The sequence below is a fragment of the Panthera pardus genome, unplaced genomic scaffold (genome assembly GCF_024362965.1).
Source record: "Panthera pardus isolate Hobbes unplaced genomic scaffold, ASM2436296v1 HiC_scaffold_6, whole genome shotgun sequence".
NCBI classification, from domain to species: Eukaryota; Metazoa; Chordata; class Mammalia; order Carnivora; family Felidae; genus Panthera; species Panthera pardus.
In genome coordinates, this window is record NW_026526991.1 from 86,315,617 (window position 1) to 86,333,232 (window position 17,616).

General features: G+C 39.2%; 1 protein-coding gene across 2 annotated transcripts in view; it reads left to right on the top strand.

Annotated features, from left to right (window-relative positions):
• The window catches only part of GYS2 (glycogen synthase 2), a 56,316-nt gene that overhangs the window by 14,900 nt on the left and 23,800 nt on the right, over window positions 1-17,616 (top strand). For both annotated transcript variants that reach the window (XM_019452183.2, XM_019452184.2), the window contains exons 4-7: window positions 6,393-6,575; window positions 12,544-12,688; window positions 16,403-16,520; window positions 16,925-17,045. In XM_019452183.2, the coding sequence (XP_019307728.2) occupies window positions 6,393-6,575; window positions 12,544-12,688; window positions 16,403-16,520; window positions 16,925-17,045 (567 nt within the window). The remainder of the gene's footprint in view (window positions 1-6,392; window positions 6,576-12,543; window positions 12,689-16,402; window positions 16,521-16,924; window positions 17,046-17,616) is intronic.

Genomic DNA, 17,616 nt, shown 5'->3' on the forward strand with positions numbered 1-17,616 from the left:
TTTTTAACAGTCTCTTATGCTTTGGCTCTCTCCCACTCTAACCTCTTCTTTTTTTTTTTTTTTTTTCCCTTCCCCTCTCCCATGGGTTTCTGTTAAGTTTCTCAGGATCCACATAAGAGTGAAACCATATGGTATCTGTCTTTCTCTGTATGGCTTATTTCACTTAGCATCACACTCTCCAGTTCCATCCACGTTGCTACAAAAGGCCATATTTCATTCTTTCTCATTGCCATGTAGTATTCCATTGTGTATATAAACCACAATTTCTTTATCCATTCATCAGTTGATGGACATTTAGGCTCTTTCCATAATTTGGCTATTGTTGAGAGTGCTGCTATAAACATTGGGGTACAAGAGCCCCTATGCATCAGTACTCCTGTATCCCTTGGATAAATTCCTAGCAGTGCTATTGCTGGGTCATAGGGTAGATCTATTTTTAATTTTCTGAGGAAACTCCACACTGCTTTCCAGAGCGGCTGCACCAATTTGCATTCCCACCAACAGTGCAAGAGGGTTCCCGTTTCTCCACATCCTCTACAGCATCTCTAGTCTCCTGATTTGTTCATTTTGGCCATCTGACTGGAGTGAGGTGATATCTGAGTGTGGTTTTGATTTGTATTTCCCTGATAAGGAGCGACATTGAACATCTTTTCATGTGCCTGTTGGCCATCCGGATGTCTTCTTTAGAGAAGTGTCTATTCATGTTTTCTGCCCATTTCTTCACTGGGTTATTTGTTTTTCGGGTGTGGAGTTTGGTGAGCTCTTTATAGATTTTGGATACTAGCCCTTTGTCCGATATGTCATTTGCAAATATCTTTTCCCATTGCATTGGTTGCCTTTTAGTTTTGTTGGTTGTTTCCTTTGCTGTGCAGAAGCTTTTTATCTTCATAAGGTCCCAGTAATTCACTCTTGCTTTTAATTCCCTTGCCTTTGGGGATGTGCCGAGTAAGAGATTGCTACGGCTGAGGTCAGAGAGGTCTTTTCCTGCTTTCTCCTCTAAGGTTTTGATGGTTTCCCGTCTCACATTCAGGTCCTTTATCCATTTTGAGTTTATTTTTGTGAATGGTGTGAGAAAGTGGTCTAGTTTCAACCTTCTGCATGTTGCTGTCCAGTTCTCCCAGCACCATTTGTTAAAGAGACTGTCTTTTTTCCATTGGATGTTCTTTCCTGCTTTGTCAAAGATGAGTTGGCCATACGTTTGTGGGTCTAGTTCTGGGGTTTCTATTCTATTCCATTGGTCTATGTGTCTGTTTTTGTGCCAATACCATGCTGTCTTGATGATGACAGCTTTGTAGTAGAGGCTAAAGTCTGGGATTGTGATGCCTCCTGCTTTGGTCTTCTTCTTCAAAATTACTTTGGCTATTCGGGGCCTTTTGTGGTTCCATATGAATTTTAGGATTGCTTGTTCTAGTTTCGAGAAGAATGCTGGTGCAATTTTGATTGGGATTGCATTGAATGTGTAGATAGCTTTGGGTAGTATTGACATTTTGACAATATTTATTCTTCCAATCCATGAGCAGGGAATGTCTTTCCATTTCTTTATATCTTCTTCAATTACCTTCATAAGCTTTCTATAGTTTTCAGCATACAGATCTTTTACATCTTTGGTTAGATTTATTCCTAGGTATTTTATGCTTCTTGGTGCAATTGTGAATGGGATCAGTTTCTTTATTTGTCTTTCTGTTGCTTCATTGTTAGTGTATAAGAATGCAACTGATTTCTGCACATTGATTTTGTATCCTGCAACTTTGCTGAATTCATGTATCAGTTCTAGCAGACTTTTGGTGGAGTCTATCGGATTTTCCACGTATAATATCATGTCATCTGCAAAAAGCGAAAGCTTGACTTCATCTTTGCCAATTTGGATGCCTTTGATTTCCTTTTGTTGTCTGATTGCTGATGCTAGAACTTCCAGCACTATGTTAAACAACAGCGGTGAGAGTGGGCATCCCTGTCGTGTTCCTGATCTCAGGGAAAAAGCTCTCAATTTTTCCCCATTGAGGATGATGTTAGCTGTGGGCTTTTCATAAATGGCTTTTATGATCTTTAAGTGTGTTCCTTCTATCCCGACTTTCTCAAGGGTTTTTATTAAGAAAGGGTGCTGGATCTTGTCAAAGGCCTTTTCTGCATTGATTGACAGGATCATATGGTTCTTATCTTTTCTTTTATTAATGTGATGTATCACGTTGATCGATTTGCGAATGTTGAACCAGCCCTGCATCCCAGGAATGAATCCCACTTGATCATGGTGAATAATTCTTTTTATATGCCGTTGAATTCGATTTGCTAGTATCTTATTGAGAATTTTTGCATCCATATTCATCAGGGATATTGGCCTGTAGTTCTCTTTTTTTACTGGGTCTCTGTCTGGTTTAGGAATCAAAGTAATACTGGCTTCATAGAATGAGTCTGAAAGTTTTCCTTCCCTTTCTATTTCTTGGAATAGCTTGAGAAGGATAGGTATTATCTCTGCTTTAAACGTCTGGTACAACTCCCCTGGGAAGCCATCTGGTCCTGGACTCTTATTTGTTGGGAGATTTTTGATAACTGATTCAATTTCTTTGCTGGTCATGGGTCTGTTAAAGCTTTCTATTTCCTCCTGATTGAGTTTTGGAAGAGTGTGGGTGTTTAGGAATTTGTCCATTTCTTCCAGGTTGTCCAGTTTGTTGGCATATAATTTTTCATAGTATTCCCTGATAATTGTTTGTATCTCTGAGGGATTGGTTGTAATAATTCCATTTTCATTCATGATTTTATCTATTTGGGTCATCTCCCTTTTCTTTTTGAGAAGCCTGGCTAGAGGTTTGTCAATTTTGTTTATTTTTTCAAAAAGCAACTCTTGGTTTCGTTGATCTGCTCTACAGTTTTTTTAGATTCTATATTGTTTATTTCTGCTCTGATCTTTATTATTTCTCTTCTTCTGCTGGGTTTAGGCTGCCTTTGCTGTTCTGCTTCTATTTCCTTTAGGTGTGCTGTTAGATTTTGTATTTGGGATTTTTCTTGTTTCTTGAGATAGGCCTGGATTGCAATGTATTTTCCTCTCAGGACTGCCTTCGCTGCGTCCCAAAGCATTTGGATTGTTGTATTTTCATTTTCGTTTGTTGCCATATATTTTTTAATTTCTTCTCTAATTGCTGGTTGACCCACTCATTCGTTAGTAGGGTGTTCTTTAACCTCCATGCTTTTGGAGGTTTTCCAGACTTTTTCCTGTGGTTGATTTCAAGCTTCATAGCATTGTGGTCTGAAAGTATGCATGGTATAATTTCAATTCTTGTAAACTTATGAAGGGCTGTTTTGTGACCCAGTATATGATCTATCTTGGAGAATGTTCCATGTGCACTCGAGAAGAAAATATATTCTGTTGCTTTGGGATGCAGAGTTCTAAATATATCTGTCAAGTCCATCTGATCCAATGTATCATTCAGGGCCCTTGTTTCTTTATTGACCGTGTGTCTAGATGATCTATCCATTTCTGTAAGTGGGGTGTTAAAGTCCCCTGCAATGACCACATTCTTATCAATAAGGTTGCTCATGTCTATGAGTAATTGTTTTATATATTTGGGGGCTCCGGTATTCGGCGCATAGACATTTATAATTGTTAGCTCTTCCTGATGGATAGACCCTGTAATTATTATATAATGCCCTTCTTCATCTCTTGTTACAGCCTTTAATTTAAAGTCTAGTTTGTCTGATATAAGTATGGCTACTCCAGCTTTCTTTTGGCTTCTAGTAGCAAGATAAATAGTTCTCCATCCCCTCACTCTCAATCTAAAGGTGTCCTCAGATCTAAAATGAGTCTCTTGTAGACAGCAAATAGATGGGTCTTGTTTTTTTATCCATTCTGATAGCCTATGTCTTTTGGTTGGAGCATTTAGTCCATTTACATTCAGTGTTATTATAGAAAGATACGGGTTTAGAGTCATTGTGATGTCTGTATGTTTTATGCTTGTAGTGATGTCTCTGGTACTTTGTCTCACAGGATCCCCCTTAGGATCTCTTGTAGGGCTGGTTTCGTGGTGACAAATTCCTTCAGTTTTTGTTTGTTTGGGAAGACCTTTATCTCTCCTTCTATTCTAAATGACAGACTTGCTGGATAAAGGATTCTCGGCTGCATATTTTTTCTGTTTAGCACACTGAAGATATCGTGCCAATCCTTTCTGGCCTGCCAAGTTTCAAAAGAGAGATCAGTCACGAGTCTTATAGGTCTCCCTTTATATGTGAGGGCACGTTTATCCCTTGCTGTTTTCAGAATTTTCTCTTTATCCTTGTATTTTGCCAGTTTCACTATAATATGTCGTGCAGAAGATCGATTCAAGTTACGTCTGAAGGGAGTTCTCTGTGCCTCTTGGATTTCAATGCCTTTTTCCTTCCCCAGGTCAGGGAAGTTCTCAGCTATAATTTCTTCAAGTACCCCTTCAGCACCTTTCCCTCTCTCTTCCTCCTCTGGGGTACCAATTACGCATGTATTATTTCTTTTTAGTGTATCACTTAGTTCTCTAATTTTCCCCTCATACTCCTGGATTTTTTTATCTCTCTTTCTCTCAGCTTCCTCTTTTTCCATAACTTTATATTCTAGTTCACCTATTCTCTCCTCTGCCTCTTCAATCCGAGCTGTCGTCGTTTCCATTTTGTTTTGCATTTCGTTTAAAGCGCTTTTCAGCTCCTCGTGACTGTTCCTTAGTCCCTTGATCTCTGTAGCAAGAGATTCTCTGCTGTCCTCTATACTGTTTTCAAGCCCAGTGATTAATTTTATGACTATTATTCTAAATTCAGTTTCTGTTATATTATTTAAATCCTTTTTGATCAGCTCATTGGCTGTTGTTATTTCCTGGAGATTCTTCTGAGGGGAATTCTTCCGTTTGGTCATTTTGGATAGTCCCTGGAGTGGTGAGGACCTGCAGGGCACTTCCCCTGTGCTGTGGTGTATAACTGGAGTTGGTGGGCGGGGCCGCAGTCCGAACTTATGTCTGCCCCCAGCCCACCGCTGGGGCCACAGTCAGACTGGTGTGTGCCTTCTTTTCCCCTCTCTAGGGGCGGGATTCACTGTGGGGTGGCGTGGCCTGTCTGGGCTACTTGCACACTGCCAGGCTTGTGGTGCTAGGGATCTGGTGTATTAGCTGAGGTGGGTAGGCAAGGTGCACAGGGGCAGGAGGGGAAGGCTTAGCTCGCTTCTCCTTAGGTGATCCACTTCAGGAGGGGCCCTGTGGCAGCGGGAGGGAGTCAGATCCGCTGCCAGAGGTTTGGCTCCGCAGAAGCACAGCGGTGGGTGTTTGCGCAGAGCGAGCAAGTTCCCTGGCAGGAACTGGTTCCCTTTGGGATTTTGGCTGGGGGATGGGCGGGGGAGATGGCGCTGGTGAGCGCCTTTGTTCCCCACCAAACTGAGCTCTGTCGTCCGGGGGCTCAGCAGCTCTCCCTCCCTTTGTCCTCCAGCCTTCCCGCTTTCTGAGCAGAGCTGTTAACTTATGACCTCCCAGACGCTAAGTCGCGCTTGCTGTCGGAACACAGTCCGTCAGTCCCCTCCGCTTTTGCCAGCCAGACTCGGGGGCTCTGCTTCGCCGGCGAGCTGCCCCTCCGCCCCGGCTCCCTCCCGCCAGTCCGTGGAGCGCGCACCGCCTTGCCGCCCTTCCTACCCTCTTCCGTGGGCCTCTCCTCTGCGCTTGGCTCCGGAGACTCCGTTCTGCTAATCCTCTGGCGGTTTTCTGGGTTATTTAGGCAGGTGTAGGTGGAATCTAAGTGATCAGCAGGACGTGCGGTGAGCCCAGTGTCCTCCTACGCCGCCATCTTCCCTCTCCTCCGACACCTCCCTAGTTTTAGATCTAGACCGGGATTAGACCTATGTTCTCAGGGTCTTACTAAATTAGGATTTGCTTCTAAACAAGTTATTAGTCCCCTTCTGCCCAGTTCCATATTCTTAAAATAATATGTCAGTTAAAATGCTTTTGAGTGCAAATAACAGAAAATCCAAATAAGATGGGGTTAAAACATGAAGTCATTTATTGTTTGTTTCAAAAGAAGCTTGTAAGAGGGTAGTCGCAACTGATTCAGCTGCTCAGCGAGATCTTCAAGAATATTATTGCTATTATTCATTCATCCATTCAATGAATATTTATTGAGTGCCTCCTGTGCATTTGTTCTATGAAGCCCCTCTGTAGATACAAAAAATAAATCTGATCCATTACTGCAAGGAAGGATTATACCATAAAAATACATAGGTTTTATGAACATGCGGCTAAATCCTATAAAACAATTCTGCTTGCTAAATCTGTACACATCATGTTTAACTCTCTTTAAATTTTGCTAAAATTAACAGGTATGATAACTTTCCTTATGCTGTGGGTCATGGGCAAGGTCAGGCTTTACCAACTGTTTTAAATGCTTCTTCTCTGATGTAGGTGACGGATCATGCAGATGGGAAACATGTCATTTCCCAATTCCACGAATGGCAGGCAGGAACTGGACTGATCCTTTCTCGAGCTCGGAAGCTTCCTATCGCTACAATATTTACCACTCATGCCACACTGCTTGGCAGGTATCTCTGTGCAGCAAACATTGATTTCTACAACCATCTCGATAAGGTAAAAAGTCCTTCCTCCTTCCTCCCTCACCACCTTTCTTTCTGATCCTTGAAACTGAAAGATGAGAAGTATTGATCTTTACATTTCATCTGCCAGCCAGATGGCAGAAATGCCCTTTTAACTAATCAATATTCATGACAAAGCCTCCCCTGAGGTGACAGCTGATTCAGTTTAACTTTGTTCAGAGTGCAGTAGAGTGTTGTGGTGACAGGCCGATGTCTACCTACTTTGGAGCTACAGGCCCAAGATCCCAGGAGGCATGGTGGGCGTAGGTGGGTTGGACTCCTGTCTACCCTGAAGCTGGAGAAACACGGTGAGAATGCTAGATCCACACGAGCTCTGAGTGGCAGCTACAGACCAAGGGTTCTAGGCATACAGCTTGCACTATGGTCTTCCTCTCTCCTTCGAATGAATAAATGGTCAGCTTTCTCCTGTAACTCTGCAATGTGTAGGTGGAGTTTTGTGGGAGGGTCAAATAAGACAGGTTATTTAGAACAGGGATGTGGATCCTTGGTGATCAAACAGTTGGGTTTCCTTATCCTAGTGGATTGCCCAACTCTAAAGAGGACCAAAGTCATTCAGTCTTGACTTTTTTCTTTTGTTTTCTGTCAGTTAAATCAGATTAATAAAAATATATCTTTTATATTATCATGTCAATAATATCAACAAAGTATCTGAGTACCACAAAGTCAGGCTTTTACAAATTTGGTATCTATATTGCCAATGAAATCAACTTAGCATTTTAGGGTCCTATTTACTATCAGAAAAATTAGGAAATTGGAAAGTTGATTTCTAAAGACTTCCCAAGTTTAAAAAAGTCCTAGGATTCTGTGGAAATAATATGTGCATGTGTGAGTGGTGTGTATGTGTGTGTGAGAGAGAGAGGGAGAGAGAGAGAGTTTGTAATACATGAACACTTAGATAACGGTAGTGGTAAGCTGTCCTACTATCCCAAAGACCTCTGAGTGCAGGAAAGTTCTTTCTGACAACCTTTAACATTTGAAAAGCAATTTGTGGTCTTAATGAGAGTTTTTCTATAAAAAGGTCAGACTAATCTAAAGGTCAGATTGTAAACATAAGATGTACATTCAAAATAAAGTCACCAAGGAATTCAGAAAGTCAGATCAGGGAAATTTCCTGATGGTATGTAGTAATGGTAGACTGATAAGGGCAAACCAGTGATCTGTGATAAGCTCAGAAACCTTATTTCCCAGAAAAGAGCAGACTTTGATTTTTGTGAAAGAGAAAATATTGGAGAAGGATATCAAGTATTTTACTTCAGTATACTTAAAACCATTATATAGTAACAATTAATAAAAACAACTAATAAAATTCATTGGATATTATTAGTTGCTTTTAAGTAAAAAAAATGATTACAGTATATAGTTACATAATTCAATTTTATCCTCTTAATAAAATATCCTTTTATATCATACTTTTTTCAAATAGGATATATCTCACCAGCTTAAAGCTCTTCACTGGTTGAAATATGTGAGCTTAGTCAGCCCCAGCCTGTCTTTCTAGTAAAATATCCTTCCCAGCAGTGTGAGTATAGATCATAAGTAGTTAGGAACTAGATTTTGAGTTAAACTCCTAATCATTTTTCACAGAAAAAGCCCCCATTATCATTTTCTACAGCAGATCCCCCCACCTCATGCTCACAATAGGTTCAGAATTTGGATGTTGCATAATAACAACAAATTTTATACATGAACAATTTTTAAAAGTTCAACATAAGAGATGAGTCATAATTTAGTCTTTGATGCAAGACCCAGAATCAGGTAAGCTCTGAATCTGGCAAATAAATATAGGGGAGAAATGGGAACAAGAATAATAGTACCCAACTGTTATAAAAACAGAAAGAGTAGGAGCACCTGGGGGGCTCAGTCAGTTGAGCGACCGACTTGGCTCAGGTCATGATCTCACAGTTCATGAGTTCAAGCCCTGTATCAGGCTTGCTGCTATAGGCACAGAGCCTGATTCAGATCCTCTGCCCCCGCCCCTCACTGCCTCTCTCCTGCTTGCACCTCTCAAAAATAAAAATAAAAATTAATTTAAAAACAGAAAGAGTAGAACTATTTCACTTAAATTTTAATTGCTCACTGAAAATATGTTTAGTTAATAGCCAGTTCAAAAGGACTTTGATGTCGCTTTAAGTTTTTAGTTAACTCTGTTAACTAAAATAGCATTTCAACCATTTTCAGCCAGCATATCAGTCTTCTGAGACTCTCCAAGAAGATATTTCCAAATTCATTTTTATTGGTCTAGCCATTGATCGATTTTCCCCTCAATTATAATGGCTACATAACTACTGCTTTAAAAAAAGGCCATTAATTTTCTTATGCTTTGGACTCTCTTTCTTTGATGATATCAGGATTTCCTGGATGGAAATGTAAGGACGGTGTTGTCTGGGATGAACAGACAGTGAAAGAAACCATAGACAATTGCTTGATGGATTTTAACTCTTCCATCTGACCAAGTTTTGAGCTCATCACCTTCAATCACAGGATTATCATCCTCTGTCACTAGACTGTGCTTTGCTGACTTACCTATGCTTTGCCTCACTTTTTGTTCTTTTTACACATTTTCCTGAATTCAGGAAAAAGTAATGAGATATACAAAAATGTAGGAAAGTAAGATCCATGGTCAAAATATCCAGGGCCAGATATGTCCTAGATGTTGGAATTACCAGACAGAGATTTTAACAGGCTATCATAAACATGCGGAAAAGTGGACAATATGTATAAACACCTAGAGTTGCTGTAAACCACAGATGTGGCAAGCATACTGCAGGCCTGGAAGGTAATGGACCCCACAGGACCAGGAAAAGGCACATGCCTGTCTTCGTGGAGACCTTTCACGGGATCACGAGGCCTCTACTATTCTCCCTTTGTATATCTGCATACTTGGTGTGCTCATCTAGACATCCTATCTTCTTATCTCTAAATGTCCAGATGGTAAACCCTTCCCCATATATGAAATCTTATTACTTTCTACAATACCAACAGAAACAACAATAATGATGATGATTATAGGTAAAGTTATTGAGCACTTTCCACGTGCCAGGCGCTTTTCTAAACATCTGTTATGTGTTATCTCATTTAATCTTCACAAAAGCTCAGTAACAGAAAACATTTCATACTTTTTCCAGAGTTATTTTTTCTAAGCATAGACCGTCTTTATCATATGTTTAAATGAGCCTTTTAGTGCTTTCCACTGTATACAGGACAAAGGCTGACTTTCTAGCCTTGTCTATTGTCTTACTATGTCTCCTACATTCTATACTCTCTGCTACGGTCACATCAGATGCTATTTTTCTGCACATGCTATTTTAATTTATATTTTTTTTACTTAAAAAATAGTTATTTATTTGTTTTGAGAGAGAGAGAGAGAGAGTGAGCAGGGGAGAGGCAGAGCCTGACATGGGGCTCGATCCCATGAAGCATGAGATCAGGACCTGAGCTGAAATCAAGAGTCAGATGCTTAACCGAGTGAGCCACCCAGGAACCCTATTTGACTTTATGTACTTGTTCTTTAGGACAGTTAATTTTTCAATCCAAAATAACCTTTCCCCAAATTAAAGTTTCATGTCCCAGTTCAAATGCCGTTTTATTCACGTACATCTGATCCTTGAACAATACAACTTGGAGGTACAAAGATTAATAAATCATGGTCCTTGCCCTTGAAAATCTTACATTCTGGAAGTGATACTGACAATATAAACACTTGCATAGTATGAGCTATGTTTCCCTATTCTCAGTCCCACTCTGTAAATCAGTCTCACTCTGACCCTATGCCTTCCTCAGGCACTTACCTATTTCTGCCTAATTTTAACCTGTTTTCTCACTAATTTATAAGCTCTTTGAGGGCCACAGAAACAATAAATTACTCAACAAATATTGATTGAATGACAGATTTGATTGAATAAATGAGACCAGACATATAAGCCTTTGGGAAAACTTCAGCTGATCCAAGGATGCCATATAAAGCCCTGATTCAAACATTTTCAGATAAATAGTTGCAAACATTACAGACAGGAAAGAATCCTCTAAGACTTTCTTTGTTGTAGTCTTTAGAATCATCTACTTAGTCTTTTTCGGTATTTTCCTCTATATGGGACAGTAATTACTGGGACTGACTTGGTCGAGCTGGAGTCTAAATGTTCTATAAGCAGGAGGTAGCACAATCTTGGAGTCAGACTGATTAAGGATCAGTTTAGGACTCTGCTAAGACACTTAATAGGAATGTGGTCTTGGGCAGATTTCCTAACCTCTACAAGCTTCAAGTTTCCCCTTCACAAAATGAAGACACAATACAAGCCTTAGTGGTTTATGAGGATTAAATATGACATCATGCTTAGAAGAGAGCTTGATGAGTACTGTTGAGCTTCTAATACTCTTTATTATGGAAAGCACCCTGCTAATATAATACCAGAAACTTGATATACTTTTCTCTCTTAAACACAGCTAGTTTCATCTGCAGCTATGTGAGACATAATATTCAGCAACTAAGCAAAATGGCAAAAGCCCATAACTGTTGCCAACTATTTAATCAATTGTTTGGTGTTTGGCTTGTTGGTTTTTAAAGTTATTTTGTTTTTTTTTAAGATACCCAGAATAAAGGATTATTGCACAATTTAACACACCATCCAATTAAAGTAACCATACACCTCTTGAAATTATACAGTGGTAGGAGTTATGTAACCCTGGAAAATCATTTGTCTTTTCTCTTTGTCAGAAAGCTTTTCAGTGAATTAAGGGTGATAATAATTATCCTTATTTTCAGTATCGACTTTACTGTCGGCTTTGTTTCTTTGCTTATGGGGAAAATATGATAAGGTCTTTGGGGAAAGTAATTAGCTCAATGTTTATAAAATGTAAGTTAAGTTAATATAATTAAGATATCAAAAATTAAGAATTCTAATTACACCAAAGTAGAAATATTCACGTGAGGATTAAACAGCAGTTTAGAAGCAGAAATGGACAATACTTTTTAAAATGTTTATTTATTTATATTTTGAAAGAGGGCAGGGGGAGGGGCAGAGAGAGAGGGACAGAAAGAATTCTAAGCAGGCTCTGTGCTGTCTGTACAGAGCCTGATGCAGGGTTTCATCTCAGGAACCATGAGATCAGGACCTGAGCTGAAATCAAGAGTCAGGTGCTTAACCGACTAAGCCACCCAGGTGCCCCTGAACAGTACTTTTTAAAGCATGAGTGGCTGGGGGTGCCTGGGTGGCTAAGTGGGCTAAGCGTCGGACTTTGGCTCAGGTTATGATCTTGCTGTCCATGGGTTTGAGCCCCACGTCAGCTCTGTGCTGACAGCTCAGAGCCTGGAGCCTACTTGGGATTCAGTCTCTCCCTCTCTCTCTCTCTGCCCCTCTCTCGCTCATGCTCTGTCTCTCAAAAATAAACGCTAAAAATTTTTTTTAATAAAAGAAATAAATAAAACATGAGTGGGTATACATTTTAGTAATAGGTTTAATAAAAAGTTACTACTTTTTTCTGGTCATAAAATTTTACACAGTCTTGAAGAAAAACAGTATGAATATATGTGATTTTGTTTTCCTTGTGTAAATGGATCAGTACAGCTGATCCTTGAACAATACAGGTCTGAACTGCACAGGTTCACTCATGCACAAATTTTTCCAATAAGTACAGTACTATAAATGTATTTTCTCTTCCTTATGATATTCTTAACAGCATTTTCTTTTCTCTAGCTTATTATATTGTAAAAATACAGTATGTAACACATATACAAATATGTGTTAATCAACTGTTTTTGTCATTGGTAAGGCTTCTGGTCAACAGTAGTCTACTAGTAGTTAAGTATGGGGGGAGTCAAAAGTTAAATGCAGATTTCTGACTACACAGGGGGTCAATGCCACTAACCTCCATGCTTTTCAAGTGTCAGTAGTATGAGAAAATGTGTTTGTGTTTTTGCTTTTTCCTTCTTTTTTTCTTTTAAACAGTTTGACATAGACAAAGAGGCTGGGGAAAGGCAGATTTACCACCGGTACTGCATGGAGCGAGCCTCTGTCCATTGTGCTCATGTGTTCACCACAGTATCTGAAATAACAGCAATAGAGGCAGAACATATGCTGAAGAGAAAGCCTGGTAATTATTATCTCTGAGTTTGTCAGCAATCTTTCAGTCCTAAATGACATTGAAGTATAAAAATTTTGTTTAAAACAAAGAAAAATCCATAAAATAATAGAGGAAAAATTGCATTCACTATTACCACCCAGATCTTTACACATATTTTAATTCTCAATTTCAGTAGCTTTGTAATAAAATGAACACTAAGCTATATCTACAACATAGTAGTGTTCAGTCTGTGCTTGTTGAATGAATGAGGTATGCTTGAAATAGGCCTATGTCCTAGGGTTGTCACAGTGACTTGGTGGGTGTAAGCAAGTTAAATTTTTTATTTTAAGGAAATAAAAGTTCAGAAAATATCAGAAATTTGTGTGAGATTATGTCAGTCCTACATCTTATGACACTGCCCCATCAGTCCTGTTTAGTAGAAACATACTGTTTTACTTCTCCCAAGACCTTGAAAGCTTTTCTGGGAACTATCTCCAGATCCATCTAGAGGTTGCAATGCCAAGAGGCATGTTCATAAAACATAACTCTAGGTGCTTGGGTGGCTCAGTAGGTTAAGTGTCCAACTATTGCTTTTGACTTAGGTCATGATCTCATGGTTGTGAGATCAAGCCCCTCTCTGAGCTGACAGTTTGGAGCTTGCTTGGGAGTCTCTCTCTCCCTCTCTCTCTCTGTCCCTCCCCTGGTTGTGCTCTCTCTCCCTCTTTCTCAAAATAAATAAATAAATAAATAAATAAATAAATAAACTTTAAAAAAATTTGACTGTATCACCTGGCCACAGCAGATTGGTCCAGAGGTAGATACCCAGCATAAACCAGGCCAATCAGAATACTCCCACAGGAGGGAGTCTAAACAGATGAATCTGTATGAATGCACTCTTGTATAACAGAAATGTCAGCTTTGAGGGGCATCTGGGTGGCTCAGTTGGTTGAGCGCCCAACTCTTGATTTTGGCTCAGGTCATGATCTCACAGATGGTGAGATGGAGACCCACTGTCAGCACAGAGCCTGCTTGGGATTCACTCTCTCCCTCTTTCTCTGCCCCTCCCCCACTCCCTCTCTCTGCCTCAAAATAAAATAAATAAACATTAAAAAAAAAAAAAAAAGAAATGTCAGCTTTGAAGCTGTTGGCAGTGCCCATTTTTCTTCTATGTTGTATGGGATGCAAAGAAGGCTAACCTACAGTGAAGTACAATGAAAAGGAGAAACAGACTCTAGATTCTCCACAGTGATTTAAACTAATGGTTTAAACCAATTCCTGAAGCCCAGATAAACCCTTGCCATGAGACACTAGCATCCTGTGAATAAATTCCTCATTATTATAGATAAACCAGGGTTAGGACCTATTCACACAGTGTTAGCACTGGGTCTGTTACTTGTGACCAAACAGTCCTAATTAACATATCCTTTCTTTAATCCCTGTGATCTTGTCTCTGGTTGTCTTTCTTCCAAATATAGGTTGTTGAATGTCTACAGGAAGTATTTCAAGGTGCCAGATAATTAAAAAAAAAAAAAGAATCCAAGAAATTTGAATCATGGCAGAATAAAGAGCCTATTCCTCTTTTGTCTTTCCAAGTATTCTCCAGCATTCAGTTGGATTATCACTGTCATGTCCCTTACAGAAACGTACTCCATCACCACGCTATTTCTTTCTTGCATATTTCTTGTTTCTTGCATACAGTATCTTTTTCTGAGCTTACAAAAATACTTGTGGTTTTTTTTTTCCTGTTTTAAAATAAAACTTTCTCTTAAAGCTACTATCCTATCTGCACAATCTCATCCTTATATAGCTTTGTTTGTGAAACAATGAAAAAAAATTCCAGAGGAAATAAAGTCATAATAAGGAGATATTCATATACATTTTGGGCTTCTATATCTTTTTGGACAATACAGCTGACCACCACAGTGGATAAAGGCATAGACCTCAGAGCCAGGCTGCCTTGTTTTTAAATCCTACCTCTGTTACTTTGTAGTTACTTTGATCTTGGCCAAATAGCCTCTCAACAGGCCAGTTTCTTCATCTGTAAAATGAGGATAGCAAAATAACTTATACTTCCTGTGGTTTGACAAAAATTAAATTAATATTTATCAAATATACTAGAGTCTAGCACAAGGTAAGCACTATATAATGTTATGGAAAGATAAATACATTATAAGGGAGGATTGTCTACTATCCAGATCACACTATACAGTTCATCTAGGAATTATTCACGAGGGTTTTTACTAGAAACCTTGGCAACCTAAAATCCACTCTGCTGTGGGGAGGTATGCAAAGGAGTATAGCATTTGCCCAATTACTTAGTAAAAACTCATAAGAACCATGAGTTGTTTATTTTTTTTTTTAATTTTTTTTTTTTTAATGTTTATTTATTTTTGGGACAGAGAGAGACAGAGCATGAACAGGGGAGGGGCAGAGAGAGAGGGAGACACAGAATCTGAAACAGGCTCCAGGCTCTGAGCCATCAGCCCAGAGCCCGACGCGGGGCTCGAACTCACAGACTGCGAGATCGTGACCTGAGCTGAAGTCGGACGCTTAACCGACTGAGCCACCCAGGCGCCCCCCATGAGTTGTTTATATGAGAAATGACAAAGAAGCCTGAGTTGATTTTGTGGAACCATTTCAAAAGGGAGTTTGTTGGGGCACCTGGGTGGCTCGGTGGGTTAAGCATCTGACTTCGCCTCAGGTCACGATCTTGCGGTTCCAGCAGTTTGAGCCCTGTATCAGACTCTGTGCTGACAGGTCAGAGCCTGGAGCCTGCTTCAGATTCTGTGTTTCCCTCTGTCTCTCTGCCCCGCCCCCACTCACACTTTTTATCTCTCTCTCTTTCTCTCTCTCAAAAATAAACGAACATTAAAAAAAAAAAAACTTAAGGTAGTTGGTTAACTGTAAAATATCCTTCAAAATAATGGCATATTTATAAGTTTAACTCAAATCTCAAATCTAGCAAAAATCTCCAATGCCATATGTTAAATTTTTTTGACATAGCTTCTTTTTTTTTTATCTCATTTGTTTTTACTGCTACTAAATGCAACAACCCATGTATTCAAGTCAGTAGGTAGCTCTAATTTTGTACTCCGAGTAGTCTCTATCTTTCTTGTCACAGACTAGTATTCTGGAAAACAAAAATGTCTTCCTGCTTGAGTAAAATCTTCTGGGAATTAGAAATACAGGCTTGCCTTTCCAATTTTCCAAGTGGACAGAACATTTCCCACATGGTCGGTCAAAATAAGTTGCTAAGAGGTAGTTCAGTGTACAAAATGATTAAGACACAACACGTGGAGGCATAACGCATGGATTCTACTCCTACTGACACTTGTGTTCTCGGACAGATTCCTTAACAACTCTGTGCCTCCGTTTCTGTCTCTGAAAATGCAGATAAGAACACCTACTCCATTGGTTTTTGCAAGGATTAAATGAATTACATTTTAAAGTGTTTAGAACAGTGCCTGGTGCATAGTAAGCAATCAATAAAGGAAAATTATACTAATCATTATTAGTGCTTTTAATTAGATGTTTCATTGTACTAGTTAATATTATTTTGGTCACACACTCCTGATTTCCTATATCAACAATTTATTGTGAAGTGTTACGAATTTTTAGTTCTATGCTAGAAACTAGAAATGTTAATAGACATCTAATTTTATACATTTAAGCACACTATTTTTCTACAATGGTACCCTCTCCCAAGAGAAGATATTTATGGTGATTTTATTTTTGCTTTTCCAGATGTAGTTACTCCAAATGGCTTGAGTGTTAAGAAATTTTCAGCAGTACATGAGTTTCAAAATCTACATGCCACGTACAAGGCCAGGATCCAAGATTTTGTTCGAGGTCATTTCTATGGGTATGCTTTTCTTTATTGAAAAAAAAAAAAAAAAAAGCACGGGGGCACCTGGGTGGCTCAGTCAGTTGGGTGTCTGACTTCGGCTCAGGTCATGGATGGATTCGAGCTCTGTGTCAGGCTCTGTGCTGACAGTATGGAGCCTGGAGCCTGCTTCAGATTCTTGTTTCACTCTCTCTCTCTCTCTGCCCCTCCCCACTCACCCTCTGTCTCTCTCAAAAATAAATGAACCTTTAAAAATTTTTTTTAAAAAATAGCACATGTTTTAGGGACCTATGACATAGAGAAAACAAGATTGTTATAGTAAATGTTTACCTTTCTCAGCCCCATTAAATTTTAACAGAATTCATTTGTACATTTTGTTGCTGTTGTCTTATTTTATTTGAAACTGTTTTGTTTTGTTTTAGTCATCTGGACTTTGACCTTGAAAAGACTTTGTTCCTTTTCATTGCTGGGAGATACGAGTTTTCAAACAAAGGAGCTGACATCTTCCTAGAAGCCTTATCCAGGTTAAATTTCCTGCTGAGGGTAAGAACACCCTAGGTGGTACACCATGTACTACTTTTATAACAGGACTTCCTTCTGTGAGAAGTAAAGAACTTTCTGGTTTCTTAGGATGTTTTCAAGAGAATACATGATTTTGATTACTTAAAATGACAACCTTATTCTAAAAATGACTCTGGTCTTTCAATTTGCTTATTGGGATTGCTACATTGTTCACTTGTATATTTACCTGATCAGATATTTTTTTAAAGAGAGCCACAAGCTTATGGTGTTATGTTTTAAGATGACATTGTAACATTCCTTCTCCTGTCCCAAGAGTTAATCGATTGAAAGATAAATATGAGGAAATCAAGAAAATGCAGAACAAAATTTGCAATTTTTAAAACCAAAAAAGTCTTTAATGGAAGATGTGGCTTGGTATATGACACCAATAGGCTTCCTAATATTGAACTTGCTATTAGACCTTGCTATCTCATCCGATTGCCATCTTCCCCCAACCTAAGAAGGCCTTCAGAGGAACATGTACCATGCACAGTTGGCAACTAAGCCTTTGCTCTCTGTACAACTGGGCAGACACACACAAATGCTTTTCCTC